General features: G+C 32.7%; 3 protein-coding genes across 10 annotated transcripts in view; 2 read left to right on the forward strand and 1 right to left on the reverse strand.

Moving 5' to 3' along the window:
• Positions 1-946: 946 nt before the first annotated feature.
• Positions 947-26,904, reverse strand: part of LOC105835470 (protein argonaute-2) — a 33,808-nt gene continuing 7,850 nt past the window's right edge. For 5 of the 7 annotated variants that reach the window (XM_036283380.1, XM_036283379.1, XM_036283378.1 and 2 more), the window contains 12 exons: positions 24,916-25,032; positions 17,539-17,679; positions 17,169-17,449; positions 16,784-17,090; positions 16,482-16,704; positions 16,261-16,408; positions 15,918-16,181; positions 13,785-14,103; positions 13,306-13,657; positions 12,558-12,891; positions 12,245-12,444; positions 947-12,150 (listed from right to left, as the gene is read on the reverse strand). In XM_036283380.1, coding sequence (XP_036139273.1) covers positions 12,042-12,150; positions 12,245-12,444; positions 12,558-12,891; positions 13,306-13,657; positions 13,785-14,103; positions 15,918-16,181; positions 16,261-16,408; positions 16,482-16,704; positions 16,784-17,090; positions 17,169-17,449; positions 17,539-17,679; positions 24,916-25,027 — 2,790 coding nt within the window. In that variant the 5' untranslated portion in view covers positions 25,028-25,032 and the 3' untranslated portion in view covers positions 947-12,041. Of the gene's footprint in view, positions 12,151-12,244; positions 12,445-12,557; positions 12,892-13,305; positions 13,658-13,784; positions 14,104-15,917; positions 16,182-16,260; positions 16,409-16,481; positions 16,705-16,783; positions 17,091-17,168; positions 17,450-17,538; positions 17,680-20,052; positions 20,813-24,915; positions 25,281-26,904 lie in introns of those variants that run through there. The other 2 variants (XM_012678772.3, XM_012678778.3) reach the window with 2 other exon arrangements.
• Positions 21,714-26,449, forward strand: LOC105835471 (39S ribosomal protein L53, mitochondrial). 2 transcript variants are annotated; one of them, XM_012678780.3, is made up of 4 exons: positions 21,715-22,146; positions 25,293-25,405; positions 25,745-25,990; positions 26,276-26,449. In XM_012678780.3, the coding sequence occupies exons 1-3, from the start codon at positions 22,001-22,003 to the stop codon at positions 25,951-25,953; spliced, it is 468 nt and encodes a 155-aa protein (XP_012534234.1). In that variant the 5' UTR covers positions 21,715-22,000; the 3' UTR covers positions 25,954-25,990; positions 26,276-26,449. The 2 variants fall into 2 exon arrangements, with proteins under 2 accessions (XP_028047717.1, XP_012534234.1); XM_028191916.2 differs by lacking the exon at positions 26,276-26,449 and having other exon boundaries at positions 21,714-22,146; positions 25,745-26,082.
• LOC105835472 lies at positions 26,384-26,895 on the forward strand. Its single transcript, XM_012678781.2, has one exon. It carries the CDS (start codon positions 26,416-26,418, stop codon positions 26,635-26,637), a length of 222 nt encoding a protein of 73 aa, XP_012534235.1. The 5' UTR covers positions 26,384-26,415; the 3' UTR covers positions 26,638-26,895.

Raw genomic sequence — 26,904 nt, forward strand, 5'->3', positions numbered from 1 at the left:
TTGGTATCAGAAATCTTTTCTGAGAGGATATATATAAAATATTACATGTATAAAATATTTATGAGTATTTATCATAAATATCGTGTGCAGTCTGGGTCAAGATAATACTATGAGGCATCTCTCAAATGGAGAGACCACGACCTTTCATCGTGAAACTGACTTGAGGAAGAGATAAACGAAATTACTTTTATACATATATAAGAGGGCCTAAAGATTAGTATTTTTGAGTTTAAATTTCATTAAATTAAATATTAATATTCTATGAAGTCACAGACTTGAAAACACATCTTGTTTTAAAGAATTCAGAATATCATTAAACACATTGAGAAAAATAGAAAATAATGAGATCTTTGATTGAATAACATAATTTATGAAGTTACAATTTATTAAATTTATTAGTGTTTTGCAACTGCATATACTTACAAAATCGTACTTTATTCACAACAGAAATTAAAGTCCAAAAATAGGAAGAAGAAAGAAAAAAATATATCTTATTATTAATATTTCTATATTTTATTATATATATATATATATATATATATATATATATATATATATAGTAAATATAACTCTCTTTTTCCAAATAAATGTAAATTTAAAAAATGTAAAGAATTAGTCTAACAAAAAATTTTTTGAAAGAATTAAAATAAATAAAACTTGAGAAAAAGACAATTGAATAAAATTAAAATCTTTTTTTAGATCTTTTTAATCTCAAAATAAATTCCAGTAAATTAAGTAGCAATCGATTTTTTGTTATTTCTTTTGTTGTTCTCTTAATCGCTCTGTTATATAAAAAGATTCCACAGATAAATTAAACATCAGTGTTAAATATTTTATAAAAATTATCAGCTTTTGCTTTATGATTTTTTATAGCGCGCGCACGTGTATATATATGTATAATGCACATAAAGTCAAGTAAAAAAGGAAAATAACAGAGACAAATCAATAATTTTTTCAAAGTTTATTTAGATCTCGTTAAATCTATACCACCCATAATAAATCTTACATGACTAATATTTTATTTATGGCTAAAAAATCTATACATAATTAAGACCCGAAAAAGACTAAAAGTAAGATTTAAACCCGTACATTGTGATACAACGTTACAGATGAATCTCCGAATTCTGCATTCTACTCTGTGAGTCGCTTCTTATGCGCCACTCTTCTATTTCACAATCGATAGAGCAATATGCCGAGCACGGAGACGTTCGGTTTATTCAATAATTTATGACAGACATAGAATTATCTGCATTATATTAAAGATACACATAATGTTCAAGGGACAAAGTCAGTCGAGGTATTATTTAATGTGAGGCATAAGTTGCTAAGTGTGTGTATGATTGTGTGTGTATACGTAAATAATTTATGTACAATGTAACGCTCTTGAAAACCGCGAGGAAAACTCGTAATTGTTATAACTAAATGTCACGACATTATATATATTAATCTATGCGCGTTTTCCACTTGTTGAGCCTGCTTGCCGTTACAGCCATTACAATTTCGATATTTTGCATATCTTTTTTAGCGTACCAGTGAATCGAATTCTTTTCCTCTCCGTTCCTCTCCGAACTCTTAATGATGCTTTTGATTACATTCAAGAATCGTATTTAAAAAATTATCTATATATATTTATATATTTATATGTGGCACACCTTATCTTTTTCAAATGATTCAGCGAGTCAACGTAAGTGTGGCCGCGTACTATAGTATTTATATTTCTAAAGTAATATACGAAACTTTTTACTCCGTTTTTGCTTGTATAATTTATCGTCATACTATCTCTTCAAACGCGCGTAATCTTTTTCTTTCCTTTTTATTCGCTAATTATCTCCACGGTACGCGCGGAAGTTAACTCGAAAGGGTCAATGGTCCGCACTAACTCCGATTAATAATTTGTCAGCCTTTTGTTTCAGATTATACAGTCACAACTATAATACATGCACAACGGGATTCGACTACGATAAAAGGTTTAGTCAAACGGAGTTAACTCGCTGACCGAGCCTGGTGCCCAAGTTGTCGAGAATATTGCATGAATTTTCTCGTGTACACTATTACTCCTCTCTCTCTTTCTCTCTCTTCCCCCTCCCTTCTCGTTACAATAACATTAAGCTGACAACACAGATCGGCAAGGTGCGAAATCGAGACGCGCGTTCGTCCGACAATGGTATCTCGCTCGTCGACCGTCGTCGCTTCCGGATTTCTCATCACGAGTCATGTTGCATTTGCGGAACAATAAGCGTTGTATCACTTTTATCAACGCTCTGAAACGATCAATATTTATTAACGATACTCCGATTACTAACACCTGCGGTAGCAAAGTCCTGTACTTCGGAGAAACCAAATAAAATCCCTGTAACTTCCGCAAACGTCAACTAGAATCTCTTCTACAGAAAATAATTTAGATTTAACTGATCAAAAATGTCTTACGCGATAGAACGTCTAATTTTAAAATATTTTTTTAGACACTTGTTTTCTTTTAAGACTTCAAAAATTGTAAACGAATTACGTAAATTGAGAATATTGGATATTAATCTTTAATGTCATTCAAGAACGTTTTTTAATTCCTTATTTATATTTTCATAAACTTTTTACATATTAAAATAAGAAAAAATGGCAGTTAATATTAAATTTTTCATACATATTAAATATAGTGATACTTATAAGAGTTTATTTCTCATAGATTGTAAATATATACTTTAAAGGATACTTGAAAAAATGTGTAAGTTAAAATACAAATGGAATTGTATGAGTGATACAGGTTTAATAGAATGAGTATATCGACAAGAAATATTGATGATTCAAGAGCTTTACAGAGAAACGATTCGGAAAGCTCATTGACGTCTGTGTTACACAAAATATTGTCTTACATATGATGCAACTTCCCTTAAAATTCTACACGTCTTTAAGCCTTAAAATTCTACACATCTTCAAATCTTAAAAGTCCTTTGTCAGCCATTTAAAGTGCCTTTTATTTTGAACTTCAATTAGCGAATCTTGCATTGTTATATACACAAAACGGTCTGTTCTGTTTTTACACCAAATGGATTTTTATTTGTATGGAATTGTATCCCAATTCCTTAATCTCGTAGCTAAGTGGTATGTGTGTGTGTGTGTGTGTGTGTGTGTGTGTGTGTGTGTGTGTGTGCGTGTGTGTGTGTGCGTGCGTGTAGATGTGTGTATAATAAGTTAGTTACTTATTAATAAGTAATTCATATATTGTTATATATCGTCGTCAAAATTTTCGTCGTAACAACACTCGATGATTTTCCATACCAAATAGAAATCACAGAGTGATTGATTATCCAATTCTCTATTGCATTTCCAGATCAACTGATCGTCGACTCGTAATGCAGATGTAATTAACGAGTACAATAAACGTAAGAGGCACAAATGTGACAGTCAAACATTTTATAAAAATTCAATTAAAAGCATATGATAATTTTTCGTTAAATACAACGAAAACCAAAAAATTGTATTGTCAAGTTTTCAACGACATAAAAATCTGATCGGCTGAGAAACATGTAGGATAAAATGCACATCTACTGTAAAGAATATCGTGCACACACACAAGTTTTAAATTACTTATATACACTCTTTAATAAAATATCTATACCATTTAGATAATTATAATAATTATAATCCGTAATCTTAATGGCGTTATACCTTAAAAAATTAATATTATAATAATACTAAATTATAATTATTATATCTATTATAATTTGTTATAGTAATTCTTACATAAAAACATGACGACAAAACATAAATTTAAATTTGATACTAAAGCTTGAGTTATAAATATAAATTTGGAAATAAAGCTCGATTAGATCAAAATATATGGCAAGCATTAGATCAAGAATGTAATTTCAAAAGGCGCAATTATCACAATTATGCCGATTTCAATCGTTAAGCGAAAAATTGGACACTTCCCGACATCTGCATTACTCGATCAACGATTAAAAATTTAGAACACCGGAGGCTTATATTATAATTTATAAAGATGCGCAGTTTTTCTTGTGGTTGCAATGGTGTTCTTTGTTTAGCCGGCTGACTATATAGCATCAGATATCGAGCAATGTAAACGAATTAGCGCGTGTTACTTCGTGCCTTTAATCTGTACAACTCGGCGATTTCGGGATAAAATAATTAGTTTCTTTAAAAATACGATTTATATAAAAATTTTCTTTTATATTTATATTTATTATATATGTATTAATGCTAAATTTTATTTCTATTTTGGGAAGGTCAATTATTGAATTTATAGGATGTTTAGTGAAACCCCTTTAAAGACCTTGAACTTTGAGAAAGTTCGCAGCACACAATTCAGAACAAAATTATTGTCCGAAACGATCAACGATCATTCAAGCAAACAGTGGCCACTTCCGACTACCTATTGTCTGTCCCTTTCGTTCGCATTGCTCAATAACAAATATTCCATAATTAATTCATTTAATACGATATATAGAAGCACTCGTAATTGCTCGCAATGCGCTATCTACTCCAATTTTCCGTCTCGCTTCGATTTTTGCATCGCTATATTTACCTTTACATAGATTATCAATATTTAATATTATCATCAATACTTAATATTTATCATTACCAATATTTAACGATACCGATGCTATACATGTACTATGTGCATGGCGCATGCTTAAGACCGCGAAACTAATGAATCCAGTGATCATGTACGACACACATTATCAGGTTGATAATTATTCAAAACTTACTCGTCCGACATTCATAAATATATGTCATATATTTCGTACACAATATATATTTATTTTTATACACACATATATATACATACATATATATATATGTATATATATCTTACACCTAATAATTACTACCATTTTGATGAGGCATGATGTTTCCAACAGACATAATTTAAGTTTATACTTTCAGGGCGCGGTCAATTGGGAAAACTTGCCGACTTTCGCTATTTCGCAGCATTCCTGCTCGCTTCTTAACAAATAACTATTCATCTAGATTTACGAGTCTAGATTTAATTAATTAATTAATTATTATCGACATTAATTATTCTCGATACTTATCTACAATCGCCTATTTCTCTTCTTGCTTTCTTTCTAGCTTATTCTCTTTCTTTCTCTCTCTCTCTTTCGCGCTCTTTCTCTCGCTCACCCTTTCTCGCTATAAGTCTCTCTTTTAGAATTTCGATATTGTTATTCTGGTTCAACTTGTTCTTTGCAGACGTCAAATACGCGCGGACGAAGCGCCAGGCACTTGTAGATACAAAAAATCTATGTATAATGGATTCTCTTTAAAACGGTGAAATATTGCTCCTTGGTATGACACCGTATTCTCTGAATAAATCGTAGCCATAAACATTAACGAAATTCAATTAGAGATGTTTCGGTGTAACGGTCAATTCTGCGCGAAGAGCTGCGGATAGAAATCAATTTAATTTTCTTTAAATAAATAATTCTCTTAATGCAAAAGATCTATGCATTAAAAGAATCACACATCAAATGATATTAATTGTAATTTTCTTAATCTTTCAATTTACCACCATTGGCTGGATTTCGACTAATTTCCTGCCTCTCCTTCAACTTGCGAAAACTTCAATTTCTTTATCTTCCGTTAATGTTTATAGAAACAATTTCACATAACTTTACATTCTTCGCTCTTGTCGCGAATAGATACCATAGGTCACATTTTTTGCTCTTCCTCGTTCTCATTTGCTTTCGGCTCGAAAAAGAGTAACGGGATATAAATTATTCGACTTGAATATCAAATGTCAGAATACGATGTTAATCCACGGTATTGTGTCTGTCAGAGAGGAATATTTATTTTACATTTAACATTGTGTATCAGAAAATACTTTCATTCGAGAAGTCTGAATCTTTACGAAAACTTGAGCGTGATATATATAAAAATCTTCACGTAAAACAGTTATGAAAATATTTTTATCTTACATCGACATCTGTGATAGATAATTTGAAATATATCAGTAAGAATGCACAGAATCATGTAATGTAATGTGATAAAAATACGCGCGACAAAACTTTGCATGAAAAAGAAGCATCAAGCCTCTTTAATGAAGAATACACTTTTGGCAGTTTTATTATAACTTATTGTATATTTTATTCAACAATAAAATAGAGATGTGCAAATCAGGATTTTTATGTTGAATCGAATTGAATCGTTAAAACAATTTTTAATAAACATAATTATTAGGTAGAATTATATTTTATAGATAATAAAAAATTTTCTATATATAAGAAAAATAACTATAATAAAAAGATAAAATAAAAATAATATAAAAATAACAGTCATTTCAAAAATATTATTTTTTATCAATATAAAAAATATCAATATATGTATTCGAACATCTTAGATTCGAAATTTTCGAGTAGTTTGCTTTATAGACCTACTTTTTTTTAATTAAAAAACAACTTTTATAAAATTTTATAGAAAACTATTCGAATAGTTCGCACATCTCTACAATAAAAAAGAATCGCATTTTTCAACAAAGCTTCATCTTTTACTACTATTACTTTTAAAGTTTCGATTTGCAAATACAATGCAGTCGTGGATTAACCGATATTGGTATAATTACAATGAAAATATAAAATATTCATTAAATTAAAATTTATCGAAAAGATTCTTATTAAAATACTATCTATTCCTGACAAGAGCGATGAAATCTTTCCCTATTTTTGCTCGCTTAGAAATAAAAAAGGTAGTCATTATACCAATTACTTTTGTAAAATCGATCAACAGAATTAAATATAAATATGGAGTGCAAATCGTTCCTCTTTTTTTCTAATTATTAAATGTATCAATTAACATTAAACGTTAAACAAAAAAAACCGAGACAGAAGAAAAGCGCGCGGCCGCTGGATTGAGACGTTCGAAATTTGACCAAAATCGTTTCTTCGTCGCGACCGTGGTCTATAAAGCGTTACATTTTACAATGTTAAACTACTGTGTCTCGTCGTTCTTTTTATGCCTTGCCGCATCTTTTCTCTCGCGACACTCGCAAAGTCTTTCTTTTCAAAAAGTGTCATCCATCCGTATAACATACTCGTACGGTATGCATACACTGTGACAGCATACACTTAGGAAGTAGAAGACAAAACCAGAGCTGCTCTCAAAGGCTATATATATATATATATATATGACGATAATATCGCTCTCTGTCGCACGCCACATTTACTATCATGAAACACCACTATTGATCCGCTAGCACTCTTAAAGCTGACACTTGGAAACTTGCACTTTCGCACATACCTTAAATAGTAACGATCTTACAATGTAATACAATTCTTAGAAACGCTAAAACCACGTTTCGGATCTAAAACTGAACAAATCTGAAAAATTTTAGTATCTTTTATTCTTGATCTGCATATGTCCCCCAAACAAAACAAAAATCTTTAAAAAAATAATTTTCTATGTGAATCTATTTATACACCAATACATATCAATTTTTACAAATCAGAAAAATTTACGTGTCACATTATGTGAAACATAATTAAAATAACTACAGATTTATGTACCGCAGTAACAAAATATTTGGAATTTTTGCATATTAATATTATGCAATTATTAATTCTTTTAACTGCTAGCTGCTATTTACATGCGTTTGTTTCATCTATATTTCATACCAATTTGAGTTTGGGAGACTGAGATCTTAACAATAGACATATCCGATTTTTTGAGACAAGATAGCTTACTATTTTACTGTGCAGTAAAATGACATGTAGATTTTTACAATGTACCATAATTATACTATAATTTGTGTTTATATGTATGTAGATATACAAATATAAATTATCGCAAGACACGATCGTGTTTCGCGCTGAACGTGCAAACAGCAAGGCGGACCATGTATCTACCAGGAGGTCCATCCAATCATGAATATCACTTATCTGATTATTCTCGTTTATCTCACTAAACTTCACCTATCTCATAATTACATGCTATGAAGCTTCTCTTCTAGAAATCTAACGATCATTTTACCGCTTTGGTTTTAGACAAGTTTTTATTATACATGACAGTTTAAAAGTCTCGAATTTGATAGCAATCGTGGCAAATTGTGAATTATTTAGCAGAAATCTTGACTTTTCCTCACTCACTAGCTTTCGCTAAGGCTTACAAAGCTTTTTCGAACATCGAAAGCTAAAGACCTGTAGCAGATCAAATTGCAAAAGCGTAAATAAATAGTAAAAATATCTGTTTTGTTTGGCAGAAGAGCGCAATTGAAAACATCGAGTTATAAAATTGCGACGCTTAATTTATCCCGTCTTCTAATTTATTATCCGTCAAAAAAAAGATCGATCTTATAATTGTAGAATGATCTAATTAAGAAAAAAAAAACACCTTGCGTAATATGTCCTTATCTCATTAATCTCGCATCTTATTATAAAATTTTGTCTGTACAGTTCCACTGACTTGTCTCTTGTCTCATTTTGCCCAAAAGGAGAGCTACAAAAAATTAATTACCATAATGTATTTACAAATAAAAGGAATCCTTCTAATCCTCTTTCTTTTTGTTCAAGCGCAGAAAAATATCGAGCGAGATTTCTCATTCGCGCGGAAATGCGAGGAGATAAAAACAGATACAAATATACATGAAGAATGTTATAGAGAGAAGACTGCATTAATAACGTCCGGTGAGTTCACTTTTAAGTTATTCTTTTCGTTTTTTGTAGTCAACAGTATGCTGATTAATTATTTAAGTGAATATAAATACTTGTCAAGTGTTAAAACGCTGAATACAAGCTGATGGAAATGATACTTCAAGCCGACAAATGGCTCGTTCTGCGTTATTAATGCACTCGATTGAAACTTGGAGTCAATTAAATCTTGCGACAGACCCAATCACGTTTTGGTATTCACTGGAATAATATTATCGGTGATATTATCGGCAATTAACTTATTTTTTTCATGATTTATCTTAAAATCTATAGATCATATAATCATTCTTATAATCTGTGTGCTTGTTCGTATCACTTTCGGTTATTACGATTACATAAGATGACGAACCATAATATATTATACACTGGCGTTTCATTCGGATAAGATGCATCTTTAACAACGCGAATAATAATCTTTTTTTTAGTGTATTTTTTCCTTATTTCTATGCAATGGATATTTGTCGATTCATTGACTATTCAGTGGCCCTGACTACACCTCTCCTAACTATGCCTACGACCGTTAAACAGATTTTGTAGACAATAAAATCCGTTATATAATCCATACCGTTATATTTTCTATACGACACGGATGCTTGTATTTGAGTGCACCGAAAAAGAGATCATCATTAATTACCTTGTCCTGCTCTTTAACAACTAGAATAAATATTACTAATAGATTTAGTGGATCCGCTTTCCATACTTTCCGATATAGTGCATTGTGTTCTTTTCCGTAAACCTAACATTAGAATCATTAATACAGTCAAAAATAGCACTTTTGCTTTTACCCCATCGGTGGTTCAAGAAAACAATTTTCCAAGAATAATTCTGTCTTCCGGTATAAGCATTGTTATTATTAATACTGATTTACTAAGATGTGAATCATGACTGATTATAATGTGGAAATTTGATTCCTACGCAAGCGCTAACATAATTGTAAGAAAAAGAGATCTTGATATATTAATGATTCTAATAATAATACATAATAATTTAACGCGACAATTGATACATAATTATATGTCTATAGAATAGTACATATGATTTCTATTCATACGTTTTCATTCGCATGATTTCTATTCGTATCTTAATAGAACGAGGATTCTATTAATATACGATCCTATCCTAGGCTAGGGTACATACGTGAGTGTTGCTAAGGCTTGCTTAATATTAATAGAATTATTGTGCCAACAGACGACATAGATTTGCACAAGAATCGCGATTAGAGTAAAAATAGAAAAACTTCTAAAGTTTGGCATTATCAAGCAAACACAATTATTCTTTTAAAACTAATAAAAAATCTTACTCTTATAATACTCCTACAACTAATCTTACATTTTACTGCTAAAGCAATAATTAATGCTACGATTGTTTTGAAGTTTGATAATTTTACAATTATATTGATGCGTTGGGTATATTTTATCTTGTAGTTATTTTACCATCTGACGAAGGCCTCGTCTGATTATTAACGTCACATGAATTCGATTTAATTCATAGCCATCTTTTGTCTGACAAGTAGATAACATCCCGGCTTATCTCAGACACCAGACACGGATATCCGTTTACTTTCATCCTCGACATTTTTGTGTAACATATTTTACAGATCTTTCTTTCTTAATAGATTTCCACTACTACAGTCACTATGGTTTAAATGGATGTTTAACACAGATAAAGTTATTTCGGCAAGATTGTATCCTAGTTCAGTGTGCCATTAATAGTTGACGTAAGCATAGATTATGAGCTGTGCAACGTGCAGACGATATGGTATAATAGAAATTAAAGTAAGACGAATAAAAATGTACATCGTAACGATTAGCAACAGTAAAATAACGACAATTTAATTACGCTAGATTTGAATCCTAAAGCTTAGTGTCTATCTGGGAGTAATTCTCAGAAATTAAAGACAGTAATATAAGAATACGTAAGAAATTCTTTCTATGATACATTGTAGTCAAATTAGTGATTATCAAGGAATTCTTGATAGTATTTCTCTCAAATGGACACTAGCTATCATTAAATCATAAATAACGCGCGTGCTCTACGTAACACTCCTTTCTTCTACATATAGCTGTCTTTATACCGAAATAATGTTCTTATCTACTATACTGCGTTCAGCCGAAGTACAAACACGAATTGGTGTTGTTTGATCCAATTGATTTTCAAAGAATACTTTAAGATTAGCTCAGAATGATCTCGTGAGATTTTCGAGAGACTTTTTCGAGAGATTAAAAGTGCGTTATATAAAAGATAGCATTATTTCTTTGACAGTTATTTTCCTGGCGTTGTAATACAACGGATATGATGTGACGTGATTCACGATCTTAAAGTTATTTTACAACCACTATTCAACCGATATTCATTTTTTATGCTAATCACTTCAGCACGATTAGAAGTCTAAAATTTACAGAATTTACAAGAATGGAGTTTCACTCCTCGCAAAATGAAAGCTATACATACATGCAACAAGATAACAGTCTCGCAAATAGCGATTTATATAATTAAAGTTTTCATTCTTTGTCCAGGTCGTTTTGTTTCTCTCTTTCCTTTTTCATACAAATGCTAGGGAAAAATCGTTCCCTATAAAAATAAGCGTAATATGCTATACACTGAGTGATCGTTAAGTCGAAAAGTGCTATTGTATCCCAATGATACAACAGAGAAATTCATATCTATACTCCATTCAACGAGAGAATGCCTTCGGCTCAGTTGAAAACTCGGCTAATTTGTGCAAGAAAGCCCCCTTTTATATTTTAAAGCCATCCCTCTCTTTGTCATATTTATTAAGACGCGCTCCTCCCACTTTGCCCGCCTATGTGCAAATCGAGGATATTCTCTCGCTGGACGGAATACGTTAATTTGAGAGAAATTACTATTCCCTCTGTCATCTTACCAAGCATAATTTTTATGAAAAAAACTTGTTTAACTTTTTTTCCAACTACTTCGACTGCAGAGGACTTTCCTATCCAAACATGCAAAACATCTTTAATCTGATTTGTAAACTGCATTAAAAGCACCTCTCATTATAAAAACTTACACTACAAGTTCGTAAAATCAATCGAAAATTCGCTTTTTCTATACAGATTTCTGTAAATAAACCATACAACTTAAAAAAAAAGTTGTTATATAGACTTAAAATAAAGAAAACAAGATAAAGAATAAAAAAGAAAAAGAAGGAAAGAGAAAATAACAGGAAAAAATACGCAAGAAAATTGATCGGTCGAATTGCCCTAACTGTTAAATAGTCCAAGAATTTGTGACGCAATGTGCTACGATCCCAACTGCCTGATAAAGCTTCTCACACCTGTATCATGGAGTCGCAATTATATAGTCATTTTCACACAAAATAACAACTCGGTTCGAATGACGGTTCAAGTCAACATGAGAATAGAGTTATGCGAAATACATAACTCGCTTTGTATCGGCATGAACTGTAATCGCTCGTGCCATCGCACCTGGCGTTCTATCTTCGCTGCAACCCGATTGATGAGATCCTTCCCCGCTGTAAAGTTAAAATAAAAACTCAATGAAATTCCTCACATCTAATTAGACTTCGCGAAACGATACGACAAAAAACAATTGATGACCTGACTTACCTATCGTGCTCTTTCTCGACCAAATGATATCTAGCTCGGAACGCTACGAGATGAGCGTAATATGCCGGCGCTGGTATACTAACGGATCTCGTACACCTGACATAAGTGTGACACAATTGATACGTGAGACACTGTAACTCATCACTTTCGAAGTGATTATCATCCCAAAGAACATGATAATGCGATGGTCTCGATGTACCCTGAAACAGATGTATTTAGAACACATGACATATAATTCACACACACACACACACACACACGCGCGCGCGCGCGCGCGCGCGCGCGTACATATAGAAAATTATATTAAATTTACCTGGATACCCTGGTGACTGCAAAGATAAAAGTCAAATTCCGTCGGATGAGTTATGCATACGTCAACAGTCGTACCCGCCGGAATATTTCCACTTTTACCACTCTGCTCCTTCTTGTCTGCGCAGAACAGACGCGTGTGATGTCTCTTTTGCACTACGATGAATGTTATGCCAGGTCTGTAATCGATCTCGAGCTTGAGACACGCCTCACGAATGGCAGTCAATTCGTGTTGTAGAACGGTGAGGAATTGACCTTCGGAGACGCCGTCACGATATAGAATTATTCTATGCGGTTTATATCCGCCTGTACTCTTGTAAAACATTATAAGCAATTCCCTTAAAGAAAAAAGATAATATTAGATAATGTTTAAGCTAAGATATACTAAAGAAAGAGAACAGTTATTAAAAACTAAAATAATTGCAACAATTTCTAACATTATTACTAATTTTTCATATGCATATAATTGTCATACTTGTTAAAGAAATAATTCTTAATAATTTCATATATAATTTACGCGCGCGCGCGCACACATACACACACACACACGTGTGCGCGCACGCAAAATTCACAGCAAAAATTCATCGTTTAGAAAAAAATCCCAATATCGCATTTATTCGGATGTTACAATAAATTTGTTTTATTCTACAGATTTAGAGTATGACTTTGAAGACTTTTAAGACTTAAAGAAAAACGTTTATGTATTATACAATATATACTCCATAGATTAATTTAGAACCTTAATGTCTTACCTAACCATCGAACTGAGTTCCTGGATAATTTCTTGTCTATGCTGTTGAACTCTAACAGTCGCTGCATACCGAGATGGATGAGCATCCATACTGCCTACTACAGCAGCTATGCTAGGTTTTTTGTTGTCGCCCGCCGGCGGATGTGTCACATCAGCTCCAAGAAATATAACCGGTTCATTAAACACTTTTGGTCTAATACTAGGTACTAGAATGCTATTGATGCCTCCTAATTTGACATTTATTTTAAGACAAAGATTAGATAATGTCTGTGGTGATGTCTTATTAACGTTTTTAGCTTGTACACACTGAGTTGCCATGCCTAATAATGTGTCTCCCACTCTTTTCACTTCAGCTGAAAAAGAAAAGAAAAAATTATTCATCTCAAATTATGAAAGTTATAAATAATTATAGCTCAGAATAATTCTCTATGTAATCTATATTCTTTTCCATATGTATATTTATGCAGCATGGATAATTACCATATACAGGAGTTTTGCCTGGCAATACAACACACACTAGCTGCAGCTGCGAGAAAGTCGATTTTAAATATCGAAACATGGGTTCGACTTGATCTGGTCCAGTAGCATATTTACAAAAACACGGTTGTCCAATGATGGGCATACCGGCATCATTACTAATTTTCTGTAGTTGCGTCGTAAATGAACGTAACGCGTCTTCGCGTACTGTTCTCTGAGGCGCAAAACAAGCGATCGCCCACACTCTAATCTCTACTCCAGTGAAAAACTGTTTGCCACGCATGTCCCACACTCCTTGATTAGGCATCGCTTGCTGCTTCGTCTTTAGGAAAAGATATACATTATTGTATTATTTAAACAATATGTTAAAATAATATAAAAGTATCGCAGCAGATGCACCAGTGTTTCCATATGCAAACATACTTATCTCATTTATTTGATTTATTGATATTTTATACTACATAATATAAATCAATATTTCTAAATCTAGTGGAATATATAAGGAAAAAATATATATCGTTTCTTTGATAACAAGTAAAAAATTAATATTTTTGTAATAATGAAAGAAATTGACCTAAAGACTAATATATTTTTGTAAAAAATGTCCCAAATAAACAAATATTTGCTTATATAAAAGTGTTACAATTCTGAAGGGGTGAAATTTATGTTACTATATTAAGATTTGTGAATTTTGAAAACTCATGATATTAAAGAATAGAATTTCTATTTTTTTAAGTATTAACATGGAAGCAAAACAAAATGATGATTCACTATCCTAATTAAAATTTTGTTGTCCCAATTAAAAATTTAAAAAATGCTCTACTGAAAAGTTGCTAATTTTAAAATGTATCACCTTCCTATATTAATATATATAAAAAAAATTATGTTGCAAGGAACAAATACTGATAGCATCAGACTTTTGCAAGTGATATCGGACTGCAAATGTAACATCAGTTACATTTGTAAACCGCACGCTATGACTACTAAACAACAAAAAACGATACTCGTTACATTAATCATACAATTTATCATAATGACAGTTTGAATATTCGTTACACTAACAGCCCAGATATCAAATCAACCAGGTCTAGAACCCATGCATTCATTTGACAACTTTTGGCCACATGTGTAGAGATGTATATCAAACATGATCTTATTAACTAAATACAATATGTTGACAATATTATCATCACAATATATAAATTCAGTTATAAATTACAAATATCGTAAATGCGCTATTATACATGAGACATAAAAAATAAAGATTAAATAAATAAAAATCAAAAATAATCACTAGCATAAAAATATCTAATAGCCTTCAGCTTTTTTGTTACATATAGAAAATTTATAAACTATAATAAATAACTTAATAATTACTTGGCACTTCCTACGAAAATTTATGCTCGTTTAATTTAAAAATAATTTATTAAAAAATTATTTATTTAAAAATAACAAGGTGTGTGCTTAAATTTTATGAAAGAATTCCCCGTTTATACAAGAATTCTATTCAAAATTCTAAATAAGATTGTAAAGAATTTTTTTAATGCAGCTTTAAAATAAATTAATTTTATTATTTCCTTTAATGTTCCTTAATCATACAAAGAAAATTCATGAAGTTTTGAATATTAAATTTCAGAAAGTAAAAAAAATAATACGAACTAAATAGCACATAATGATTTGTTCACAATAATGTTGCTCATTAAAAGTACAGAATATGAAATATAATTTACACACAATGCCAATTTAGAACAATGTACTATCTTTTACTGTCACTGTTTAATAAAAATTTGCAAATTATATGAAAATGTATGTTAATTAGACATGAATATGCCATATTTATTGTTAATCAATTATTGACATTTTGTATATTACTCATATTAAAAATGAGAAAAACAATAAAAGTAATAATTTTGTTTCATATAGAGATATAATTTACATTTAAAAGTAAAATATAAAATATTTTTAAGTTTCAATAAAATTCCATAAAAATTGATCTTTAAGGATAAAAAAAAATTCCTTGAAAATTTCAAGTTTTTCCGATTTTTTCCAGTACACACCCTGAATAATCAAATTTATTATTTGATTGCAAATGTGTGATTCAGCTAGACCTGACTGATTTAGTTGGAAGTTTCTCACCTGTCCACTGAGGGAACTTACGCGCCCTCCGTACTGCAGTTTGGGCGGAGGTAGTACACGACCCCTGACTTCCATCATACTATTCGATATAGTCAATCCGAATTCTTGTACGTAAGAATCATTGTTAAAGTCGGCTCTTCTAACCAAATTGTTTATTTCCCGTTCGCGATCTGGTGCGGAACGCGCTGTCGCCTTGATCATAGTCGAGGTCTGCATATCGGTTAGCTTTTTAATGCAGCGTTGTCCAGCAACAATATTACAAACCTAATCGTCAAACAATTACGTTATTCAATAAGATACAAATATATTGTAAGCCAAATTCATAAAATTTTTTCACGCGTACCTCGAGTGGCAAATATGTATGTTTATGTTCTTGGCCGACTTGCAAACAGGGAAGATGTGGGTGGCGTAACTTCATTTTGTACTTATCTAAGAAGTATTTGGCAACTGTACACTCAACTGTCTGTCCATTTTCTAGTTGCAATGGAAATCTGTAATGAAAATAATAACAATAACATATTTTTCTATATCTCACATGCAATGTAAGTTTCATATAACGCTTACGATTGCATTTGAGCTGGTTTGCGTGTAACATTGCACACTCTATACTTTCGTTTCATAGCTCCACAGTGAGTTATTTCAATCTTGAGACCCTTTATTTCTTTGGTAAATTTCACTCTTTGAGAATCCGTGAGTGGCTTCCTTTGTTCATTGATATCTCGGATATCTAACACTTCGCACATAAATTCTATAACCGGCTGCGCTTTGTAAAAGGCAGTAGCAGAGACTAAAATGTAGAAAAAGGCAGTTAAATAATAGAGTTTTAATAAAGCAAAATACGAGCCGATAGTTTTTTCTTCACTTACCATCAATGTTTAACATCATTTTCCATTGAGATGGTCTCACGGATTGATGAAATCCGAACCATACTTCCCTGCCTCCCCCTAATGGATGGTAATATCCCTCTGGCGTACTAAAGAACGATCTACCTACTGGAGTGTATGTCATAGATGGTAAATGCCTCATCACAACGTCTAAAGCGAGAACAGCGTCATATGGAATTTGTCTAGATCGCCCTTCTAAAGCCTCTTCTAAAGCAAATAGCGAGACCTGTGCTAACCATTTTATGACCACTCGGAAAACTCTGTCTTTTCCCTCACCAGGCAGTGTGACCTACACATAAAAATAATTATGAACATAATTATATAAATCATATAACATCGTAAAGATTTCTCAGAGATGGCAACTCACCTCTAATTCTACTTTATCATGCCCGATAGGCAAGGGGTCCCTTGTGTACAAGTTATTTCTGCCATCAAATACAGGCTTACGAGATTGAAATATTTTAGTATATGCATGAACCATCGTTTCTACAATTTCCCTATTAACTTTCCGAGGACATTTATCAGGTTGTATGCTAATGTCGTAGTGATGTACATAACCACGTGGCATACTAATTTGAAAATGATTGGCTCTCAAACCGATCGGTCTACCTTCTCGTCCTATGTTTGGTCTTCGAGGGCACGTAAACACTGTAAAGAATATTAATTGCTTGTACAAAAAGTAACTTTTTATTTAAACATTTTTTTAAATTACATTAAAGTCAAAATTGAATATTTACTTGGCAGTTCTGTAGGTTGAGGAGGAGTGTGTGCCTGTTGTGCGGGAACAAGCCCCATATTGCTGGGAGCTGCAACACTACTTGCTGCTACTCCCGCTGTCCCAACAGAACCGCCACTAGTTGAGGGTCCAGGTGGGGGGGCTGCAAAAATAATAAGTACTTTTTAAGTTATCAGTATTACACTTTTGTATATTTTGTCCGGAATTAGAAACATCACAAATTTAGGTTTTCTATTTTTTACTTCTCTATTTATGTACCCTCAATTGAAGATTGATTACCAGAATATATAATTAACGAATACATATTAACAAATTTTTATATGTGTAGTATCAGAAGGCATGATCAAGCTGTACCTGATTTGACATGCTTCTCGTTTATTTTTTTAAATCAATTTGAAATATTCAAAAAAAGAAGTCAATTATAGTAGAAATGTTACTTAAATATGTGCTAAGATCTTTTTCCTTCCGTTTGACCCTACATATGTAATTTGTATTAACAAGGTATTGTATCAAGCAATTATTCAATGTGCTATGCGTATTAATACTTCAAAAGAAAGTTCAAGTCAAAGTTAGCAGATTACAGTATCTTCCATTTCTTTTTTTGTCAGTGATTATAACAAAATGCAGAAAAACATCTCTGGACACATTTAACAAGATAATTAACAAGATATACTTTCAACAACATTATTTTCCTGTCTTAAACAAATGATATGTTCCAACATCTGTGTGAATATGTCATCCATACAAACATAATTTGCCATTGTTTTAGTATCAACAAAATAAACAATCATAGTAAGTAATAGTAACTATTCAATTATGTTGTCAATACTAAACCTGTTCTAATATTTATATTATTATATCTGTTATGTTCTTTATGTTTTACATTATTTACATTTTAACACTTTGCGTAGGTTGTTACGATATTCAATGTTTACATGTTCAAGAATTTATTCAGACATTAAAATTCAGATATTAAAATTGCTAAAAACAGCTTTCATCTACTTTTGATAAAAAACGCATTTATCCATTTATTTATAAACTCACATTGTGCCTTCCTGAAAAACATCTTTTAATTTTCAAAAAAATTGCAACTCTTATAAATTTTGCAAATAGCACTTTGTTCAAGAAATTTTAATACTGGTTGGAAAATGTGCTAACAAATATTTTTATATTCTTTTAACTCATTATTAATAAATGCATTTTTTCATAACAACTATTTATATAAAAGCATTCTTTTTCTAATTCATTATTAACAAATGTGAATTCTTTTATACCAAAGTATAATAATACTTTTTATGATTTATAACAATTCTTAAACATTCTAAGTTAATGATATGCTGCTAATTTCATTAATTTAATTGAAATAAGATGGAAATTAAAGAAATTAAGAGCACTTTTATTTGTCATATGATAAGTCGTTTAATAGTAAAAGTTGATTCATTAGCAAAAGATAATGAAGTTTTCAAGTTTCTAAAAATTTGTATGACAAATAAAATAGTACCAAGCTAATATTACATTTATTGTACAATGTTTGTTTTCAAATGTATTTGGCTATTGCGAAAAATAATTTTTGGGTTTTCTAGACTCTTCTCTGTTCTGGTAGTCATTCAACACTGGAAATCGTCAATCATTATTTCATTTGACTGATAACTCCATTTATATTTTCTATTTGTAAAAGATTGAAACAGTACACCAGCAATGTGCTTGTAAAGATAGTTTGAAAAAAAAACTAGTCTGCACATGTTTTAATACAAATCGATATAAATTCACAGATATACTGTAGTTAAAACAGTAGCTAAAATCTCGTCAATTCATAAGTAATGTCATCATTTTTTAAGTACATATTCCATATTTGCTTAATACTCCGATGAATAAAATGCATTTTTTTAACAGTGCTTCAAGCATGAGAGTCTTCTAATAATGTGACTCATATCGGAAACATGTGACAGACACAGCTGGCCTAAACGTGGGACAAACTTTCCACGCGCAACGTGGATTTCGGACGCGGAAAACAAACAAGGAGACAATGATGAGGAATCAACAATTTCCTAATGGAGCAAGAAAGGTCAGTGGGCCTTGCCAATCACCTACTTTGCTCTAACGCCTCTAATGTCGAGTCCTTTATTTGTACAACTGATAAGATTATAATCTAGAAAGAGACGCTAGACCAGGATTAGCTAACACGCGCGTGGAAGGCCGTCGCAGTCACAGATGAGTGACGACACGCGTGCCTGTTGAACGAGGTTCAACCGAGGTCATTCGGCGTGTCTTCACGCACGGGCGTCGCGACGTTTCCGGAGCGACGTCGGGAGGGGATCATCGCAAGGAAGTCGTGAGACGAGCGTCCGTATGAGTCGTAAGCAGACAGGCGAGCGAGCGAGCGAGCGTGCGTGCGTCGCGAGTGGACGAACGAGCCCGCGAGCTTGCTCGTCGTGGTGGAACATCCGCGGGGACGATGGTGTTTATGAGGATTCCGCGGACCCCAGCGGGGTCACGACGGTGCCTTGGCACTCACGTTGTCCTGCGGGGTACATTCTTGCTGCTGCCGAGTGTAAAGGACCAGATAACCACTAATAAATAAGTAAAAAAATTCAACACAAGACCCCACTGGCCACACCACACGCTTCCCCACAACACACACTGCGAACGACACCACCAACGCAAGTCTGGCCCTCCGCAATGGCGTCCGCTAGAGCGACGCCCATTGGCCGCGGCGCAGCCAATCGGCGCGCGACATACGGCGATCGCGCCCGATCGTCCGCGGCGCCTCGTTCGCTCGCACGTTGAAGCGCGCGGTATCCGTGAATCGTTCGAATTCATTTTCAATAAGCCCTTCAAAAAATTCCGATTATTTAGAGACTTCTGTTAATTCGCGCGAAAGTTTTCAACGTCAAATTCTCCTACAAGGAAAAAAAAAGAATCGGAACACTTACCGACGATGAAGCTACAAAACTTTTTCGTAGTATAGCTACTAAATTAACGAGAATAACAGATAAAAATAGCGATGAGCATCAATCCAGAAGATTCAATCGACGCATCATTGTTCCCCTTATCATTCCTCATATTCATTTATTAACAATTGCTGCATTCATAATTCTGTAAATCTGGCATGTGTCGTGAGAAAGATATCAAACAGTTTCGATTAAATTCCGATTAACTTTCAATCGAATTAACAGAATTGTTCGAGACATTTCTAATTGTATAATTCAATCTTAATCTAATCTTTTTTTATTAAATAACAAAGAAATCTGTCCATGATAGTGTTATTAAGTTGAGCGTTCGGCACACGATACGATTTTTCATGCTAAATCGCATACGAGGCATCTTAATACGTGTCCTGATTGGCTCAGATGATTATGTCACCAATTGTAAGCCAATGAGGATATGTAGTAAGACGCCTCGTATGCGATCTAGCATAAAAATCATATCATGTGCCGAAGGCTTTAATCTGCAATTACGTTAATCGGAATTTTATCATTTCTAACAATATTGTAGCTTCGATTTGTAGCTTTGATTTCATCGATAATTAAATATTACTCGTAGCAAAGTTTCTAGTTGTATAATTCATTATCTAATCTGTGATCTTTTTTTCCATGTATTGAACAAAAATTAATAATTCTACAATTTTATAAATCTTATCAATTTAGTAATTAATAAAATTGATAATGTTTAAAATAATAGGAATAATATTGCTCGACAAATTATTGGCATTTGATCTAGTAGTGACCAAATAATTTTACTGAATGTAATGACATAATTGTAAACAATCAAATAAAACCACAAAGACTGATGCACTTTAGCAATTACAAAGTTTACTGCCAGTGGCTACATTCAGCAGACTCAACCGTTGATCAATATTATTAGATTTTCCGCTGAATAATGCCATGTTGATTTATGGTTCTATAAGTTAGAACTAATCATTCGATTGCTACTCAACTGTTGAGTCTGCTGAGTGCACCCAATGTATTACTTCGATCGGCTTACCTTTTTAATAATTATAAATAATTACTAAAAAGGTAAATTGCATGTTGCATCACACATATATCATGTACGAAAATAAATATTGATAAAAATGACGTGACGCTTACATTTCAATTAATTTTTTAAAGTGTACTGTATGCTACAATTTTTTATATCGGTCACTTTGTTTCTATTAATATATTTCATAAATCTCGCAACAATGTTCCTATCAAAACGATTTATCCGCGAGTGAAGTCGTGGATCATGTTTATATTTATCAACAATAACATTCATAAAATAAAAGTTTTAAAAAAAGAGAGAAACGTATCAGTACGTCAATGATCGCGGCAAGCACGCGTTGCGCAAGGTCGATTCGCTGCCAACCTGCAGTAGCTCACTGAAGGTGGCAACATTGACGCGGCAAGTTCCCGGCAGTGACGCCGCGAGCGGTTCGTGGGTCGCGTTCACGAGTATCGTATTCATTGTCGTCGTGCGGCATCAGGATGTCGATTCCTTTCTCCGGTACTCTCCAACGTTCTGGAGGGTTGATGTCCGCGATTATTAAACAACTGAAGCGCGTCGATCTAAAGCCCGTCAATAGGATCTACGTTCGTTTCGACCCCTTCAATGTGCAGAGCAAGCAGACGAGGTTAGTCTCCTGAAGTTGCACGCGTAACGATGGACGCGCGTCACAATCTCGCAATTCCGCGGGAATTATTTAAAAGCAAATGCCTCGCGCGTGAGATATCGCGCATCCACTTAAGTTTTTAAATCTCTTAAGTAAAAAAAAAACATGATCACGTAATTTTTCCGAAGAAAGTCGAGCGGATCATTTTCAAACAGAATCGCCGAAGTCTTCTGTATAATTATTTCATAATCTTTTTTTTATACACACAATATTCGATTGCATGCGTGAAATATTGAAGATGTACATACAAAAAGATTTATTGTAATGTATTATAAGATTTTTCAAGTAACTAAAGTCATAATATGAAGAGAAATATAGTTTCGAACGAGATTTTTCCAAGAGACTTATATGTCTAGTTTTACCAATATAAATTAACTTTAACCTTAGTTTAAATCTTTATGTAGAAAAAAAATTAATTAAACCTTCAATTTTGGAGTACTACTCCACATTTTTCTTACATTAATACTATACTATACTGAATGAAAATTTACTCACAAAATTAAGAAACATTTTTTTACACTTAAAAAAATTTTTACATTTTTTTTCTACTTTATAAATTCTGAAGTTCTATTTTATAAGTTTAAATAACGCTGAAGTAACGCTCAATAATACTATTTTAATATAAAGATCTTAAATATTTTAAGTTATCAAAATTTTAATAATAATTTTCATAAAAGCTATATTAAACTTGAATCGGCACTTAGGTAAAAATTCATAGTAACACTCTTGGGGATTAGAATCTCGAGGATTAGAATCAACCTACATTGTAAAATTGAATACCAGAATGACGTAACTCCGATTAATTTAATCGGCGATTAATTCGAAAAGAAAAAAAATACTATTCACGAAACATACGCAAATGGTACGGTGTCGCTTGATGCGATAATCGGAGATTGGTCGAAGTTACCCTCGACATATCCGGGTAACGATCAAACCGTCGGGAATCAGGTTGGTGGCCGATGACGTCATGGACGAACGCACGCGCAACTCGCACCCCTCGGCGCCACGTTAGCAGACGATGCGCAACCTACCCACTGTTATTTATAGAAACGGTCGTGTGCGCGTTGCTAGTCGAGGTAAAGCGGCTCTGAAAATTCGCGAACTCCGAAGATTTGGTGTCATCCTTTGTGTCGAATAATCCACGTTTAAACAGACGGGTTTAAACAGGCAGGTAAAGATCAAGAGAAAACTGAGGAAAATCCTCCATCTCTCTCTCTTTCTCTCTCCCTCGCCCCGCCCTACTCCCCTCATGATTCCACAATATCGACTTTGATGTTTCTACACTCGTGGTGCCCTTCGTTACGCTTGGTAACGCTCGCGACGACATTAATTTATATTAATAATCATCTACCTTTCTCCCCGTTTGACATATTGAATCATGAGATAAAACCTGGTTTTTGTAATTTGTAACTCTCTTCGTGAAGTAGAAACCCATTCGCGATTTAGTACGCCTTGTTTTGATTGATTATGTGTGTATACGTGTGTTTTTTCAATGCGCTCGCGAACATAAAATTACTATTCAAGAATGTTGGCTATACCAGGGTAAATGGCCCAATAATTATTGTTAGTGTCCCAAAATGCACTAGAAATTTGATCTTAAATGCTTTTTCTTTAAATTAGGAGATTAAAGTTTTAATGAGAGAAATGTTATAATAACAAGTAGACTTTAAGAATTCAAGTAACATTAAAGGTGATTATGTAATAATAAAAATCATATATTTAACAACATTTAACATCAAATTTCCAGTATCTAAGAATAGTTCAAATACTGTTCAGTACTTAAGCTATTTATACTATATTATTAAAATTTAAAAAATTGCAAGCTCTTTATTCGTTTTTTTTCTCTCATCAACGACAAAAAATTTTAGTCATTAATATTTAAATTTTGGCTCTGAAATCAACTGTAAAAGACAAAACAACGAATAATTTGATTTATAATAATTTGCGTAGCGTAATGACCATATTTATAATAATTTGCATAGCGTAAATGACCATATTTTGCTGCAGTTTTAAATAAATAAAATTTAAACAAGTGAATCCAAATAAATTTGCACGGATATTTATTACAGTTTTATTAATAAAAATATTGATTTAATTAAATGTAACTTTTTTCTATAAGAAAATTGCGCTCAAATTTTACACAAGTACTCAAACATCATAACATATCTAGAAAAATCTGTATTTTTGGTAATATTTTAATATATGGCATATTACAGTCTCAATTGTATTGCTAGTATTTTAAATAATTTAAATTATTTAACTTTATTAATATTAAATAATATTTTTACAAATATTAGATGTTATTATTGAATAAAATTTTACTCTATTCTCTAAAATTTAAAATTGCAGATGGTACAAGGTAGAACTTACAGTCATTTCGGTTGTCAATATGCGAGTGCTTTCGCATTATTTCATTGACTTGCGCATGCTTATCCTCTTTATTTACAGAATTCTCTATACTCTGGTTCGGCTGATAACCACGTAGATACACAGAAAGTTGTAAATTGCGTTGACGCGCGTCAAAATATATCTAAGAGACATCAAACTTGGGTTGTAAAGCTTTTAATTCTGAGCATTTTTTGCCCCGCGAAAATTGAAGAAAGGTTGTGTTTCTCTCGCCATTGATTCGTGAGCAATCAGGAAGATATTGAAAGACGGGTATCATTTCTTTTCGCTTCATTACAAAGAATTTCTTATATTCCTTAATTACTTAAGCGAATATAAACTCACCATTACATTGGCCACATCCATATGCTTTGCCGAGCATGGAGACGGCTGTGGTTATACGAAGAGTACTTAAATCTGGCATTGGAAGCGGTAATTGCTGCTCCATTTGTGCCATTTTGCCTGCGAAAGGAAACGGTAAACATTGAGAAACGCAACGCGGACAGGTAGCGTTAGCAAAATCACGTTTCATCGCGAAGCTGTCGCGGGATAAAACTGCAAAAAAAAAAGAAGGAAAAGGCAAAAGAACAAAACATAGATTTAAGCAATGAAAAATTTAATTTCTACGATATTAAAGAGACTATATACACATAAGCGTGCAAGATGTTTGTTACAGATTTACAAAATGAGAGAATAACGTGCATAACGCTTTTTACTTGCAGAGACTTTCTGTTTTACATTAGCGCTCCGAAAACTCGTGCGACGAATCCGCAGTGTTCGCTGAAAACAGAGGTCGTGTCCGATCGTTCCGAGCCAACCGTCACGTTCAGTCTTCGTGAGTATAATAGTAAAAGTATGGAATTGTTCGCGTCATCGTTCACAGTGCGTATCGTCCAATTTATTCACGTGCGCATTCGTATCGTGTAATGTGAAAAGGTACAAAAAAAAGAGGAAGATTGGATTGATTGGGCGCATTCTTGTGACGTTCACCAGATCTTGGGGGGGAGGTGCACTCGTCAATCAGAACCCCTTAGCGCTAGATCGATGGAGTTAATATCGCGTTTATTCGCCTGAATAATTCTCGTCTAGACTTTTTTTTCTATACCTTTTCTCTCCATCGTGATCGCGCGCAGATACAAGCAAGTAGGTCATCTCCGCCCTGTTTATTTTTCAGAGTCGGGTGAAAAAGTGGTATTAAAAACGGCCCTTTTAACAAGCTTGAACATTTTGGAGCTTTACAACAAGCACATCACTAGCCTGATTCCGCCCGATCCGGCCAAGCTCGAGGCTGAAAAAGCCCTCTTAGAAGAGAAGAAAAAGAAGAAAAAGCGGCCGCATCATAGAATTAAATTGTGGAGCAAGCGTAGAGGAGTGTTTCTCTAATAGTTTCATTGGCGACTTAGCGAGGCGCTTACGATTGGTAATAAATCAAATATCAAATTGTATTTATACGATGTGTGTATAAATTTTGCGAAGACTCATTCAAACAAAATAAAATATCTGTAAATAATATCTATTTGATATATAGCTGTGATTTTTATTCTATTTTTCGGCATCTTGCAAAAGTACAATTACATAATTACAATTCGCAAACGTGTGGTCTATTTTTTAGAGCATTTTATTTGAATTATATTTAATATCTGTTTTAAATTTTGTAAAAAGAGATAAAATCTGTATAAATATTAATAACGATTATCATTTACAGTCTTGCAGGATTTTCCACTTGCTAAACATCGAAAGACGCTCGATTTATATTAAATGATAATCTAGAAATTTAATTTCGTGCAATCCAAATATTTGCGGTAAGCCAATCGTGTAAAAGGAAAACGCTTTTACTTATTTAGAATGTATGGGAAGGATGATAGCTTAAAAATGTCGAGTGAAACGGAAAAAAGTAGTAAAAATTACAATTTAAGACTTATTGACACGCTTTACAGTCAAGTCCCGGCCTTTACTGATGTGTTTGACGAAGAAACTTGGTATGTTTTCGTTATTTGTTTCGTAACGGGTACCCTTGTCGTGGCATTTATTTTATCGAGATTTATAACTATAAAAGCTATTGATTAAGATATTATACATAACGAATTCAGTTCGCAAGATATACTCTCTCGTCTCGTACACTTCTCTATCAAACTACATTTCTATACACTTGTCATTAATTTTTTACTCATCGCAATTATGTAAATTTTTCGATATAAAATCTCACACAAATGAGTGATAAAATTCTATGCTAATCACTATTGTAAGAAAAAATTATTCGACTTCGTAAAAAAATGTAATGTCACAAATCATTTGTGCTGATAATAAAATGTTATTTAAAAAATATGCGATCTA

This window comes from Monomorium pharaonis, chromosome 2 (assembly GCF_013373865.1).
Source record: "Monomorium pharaonis isolate MP-MQ-018 chromosome 2, ASM1337386v2, whole genome shotgun sequence".
Classification (NCBI taxonomy): Eukaryota; Metazoa; Arthropoda; class Insecta; order Hymenoptera; family Formicidae; genus Monomorium; species Monomorium pharaonis.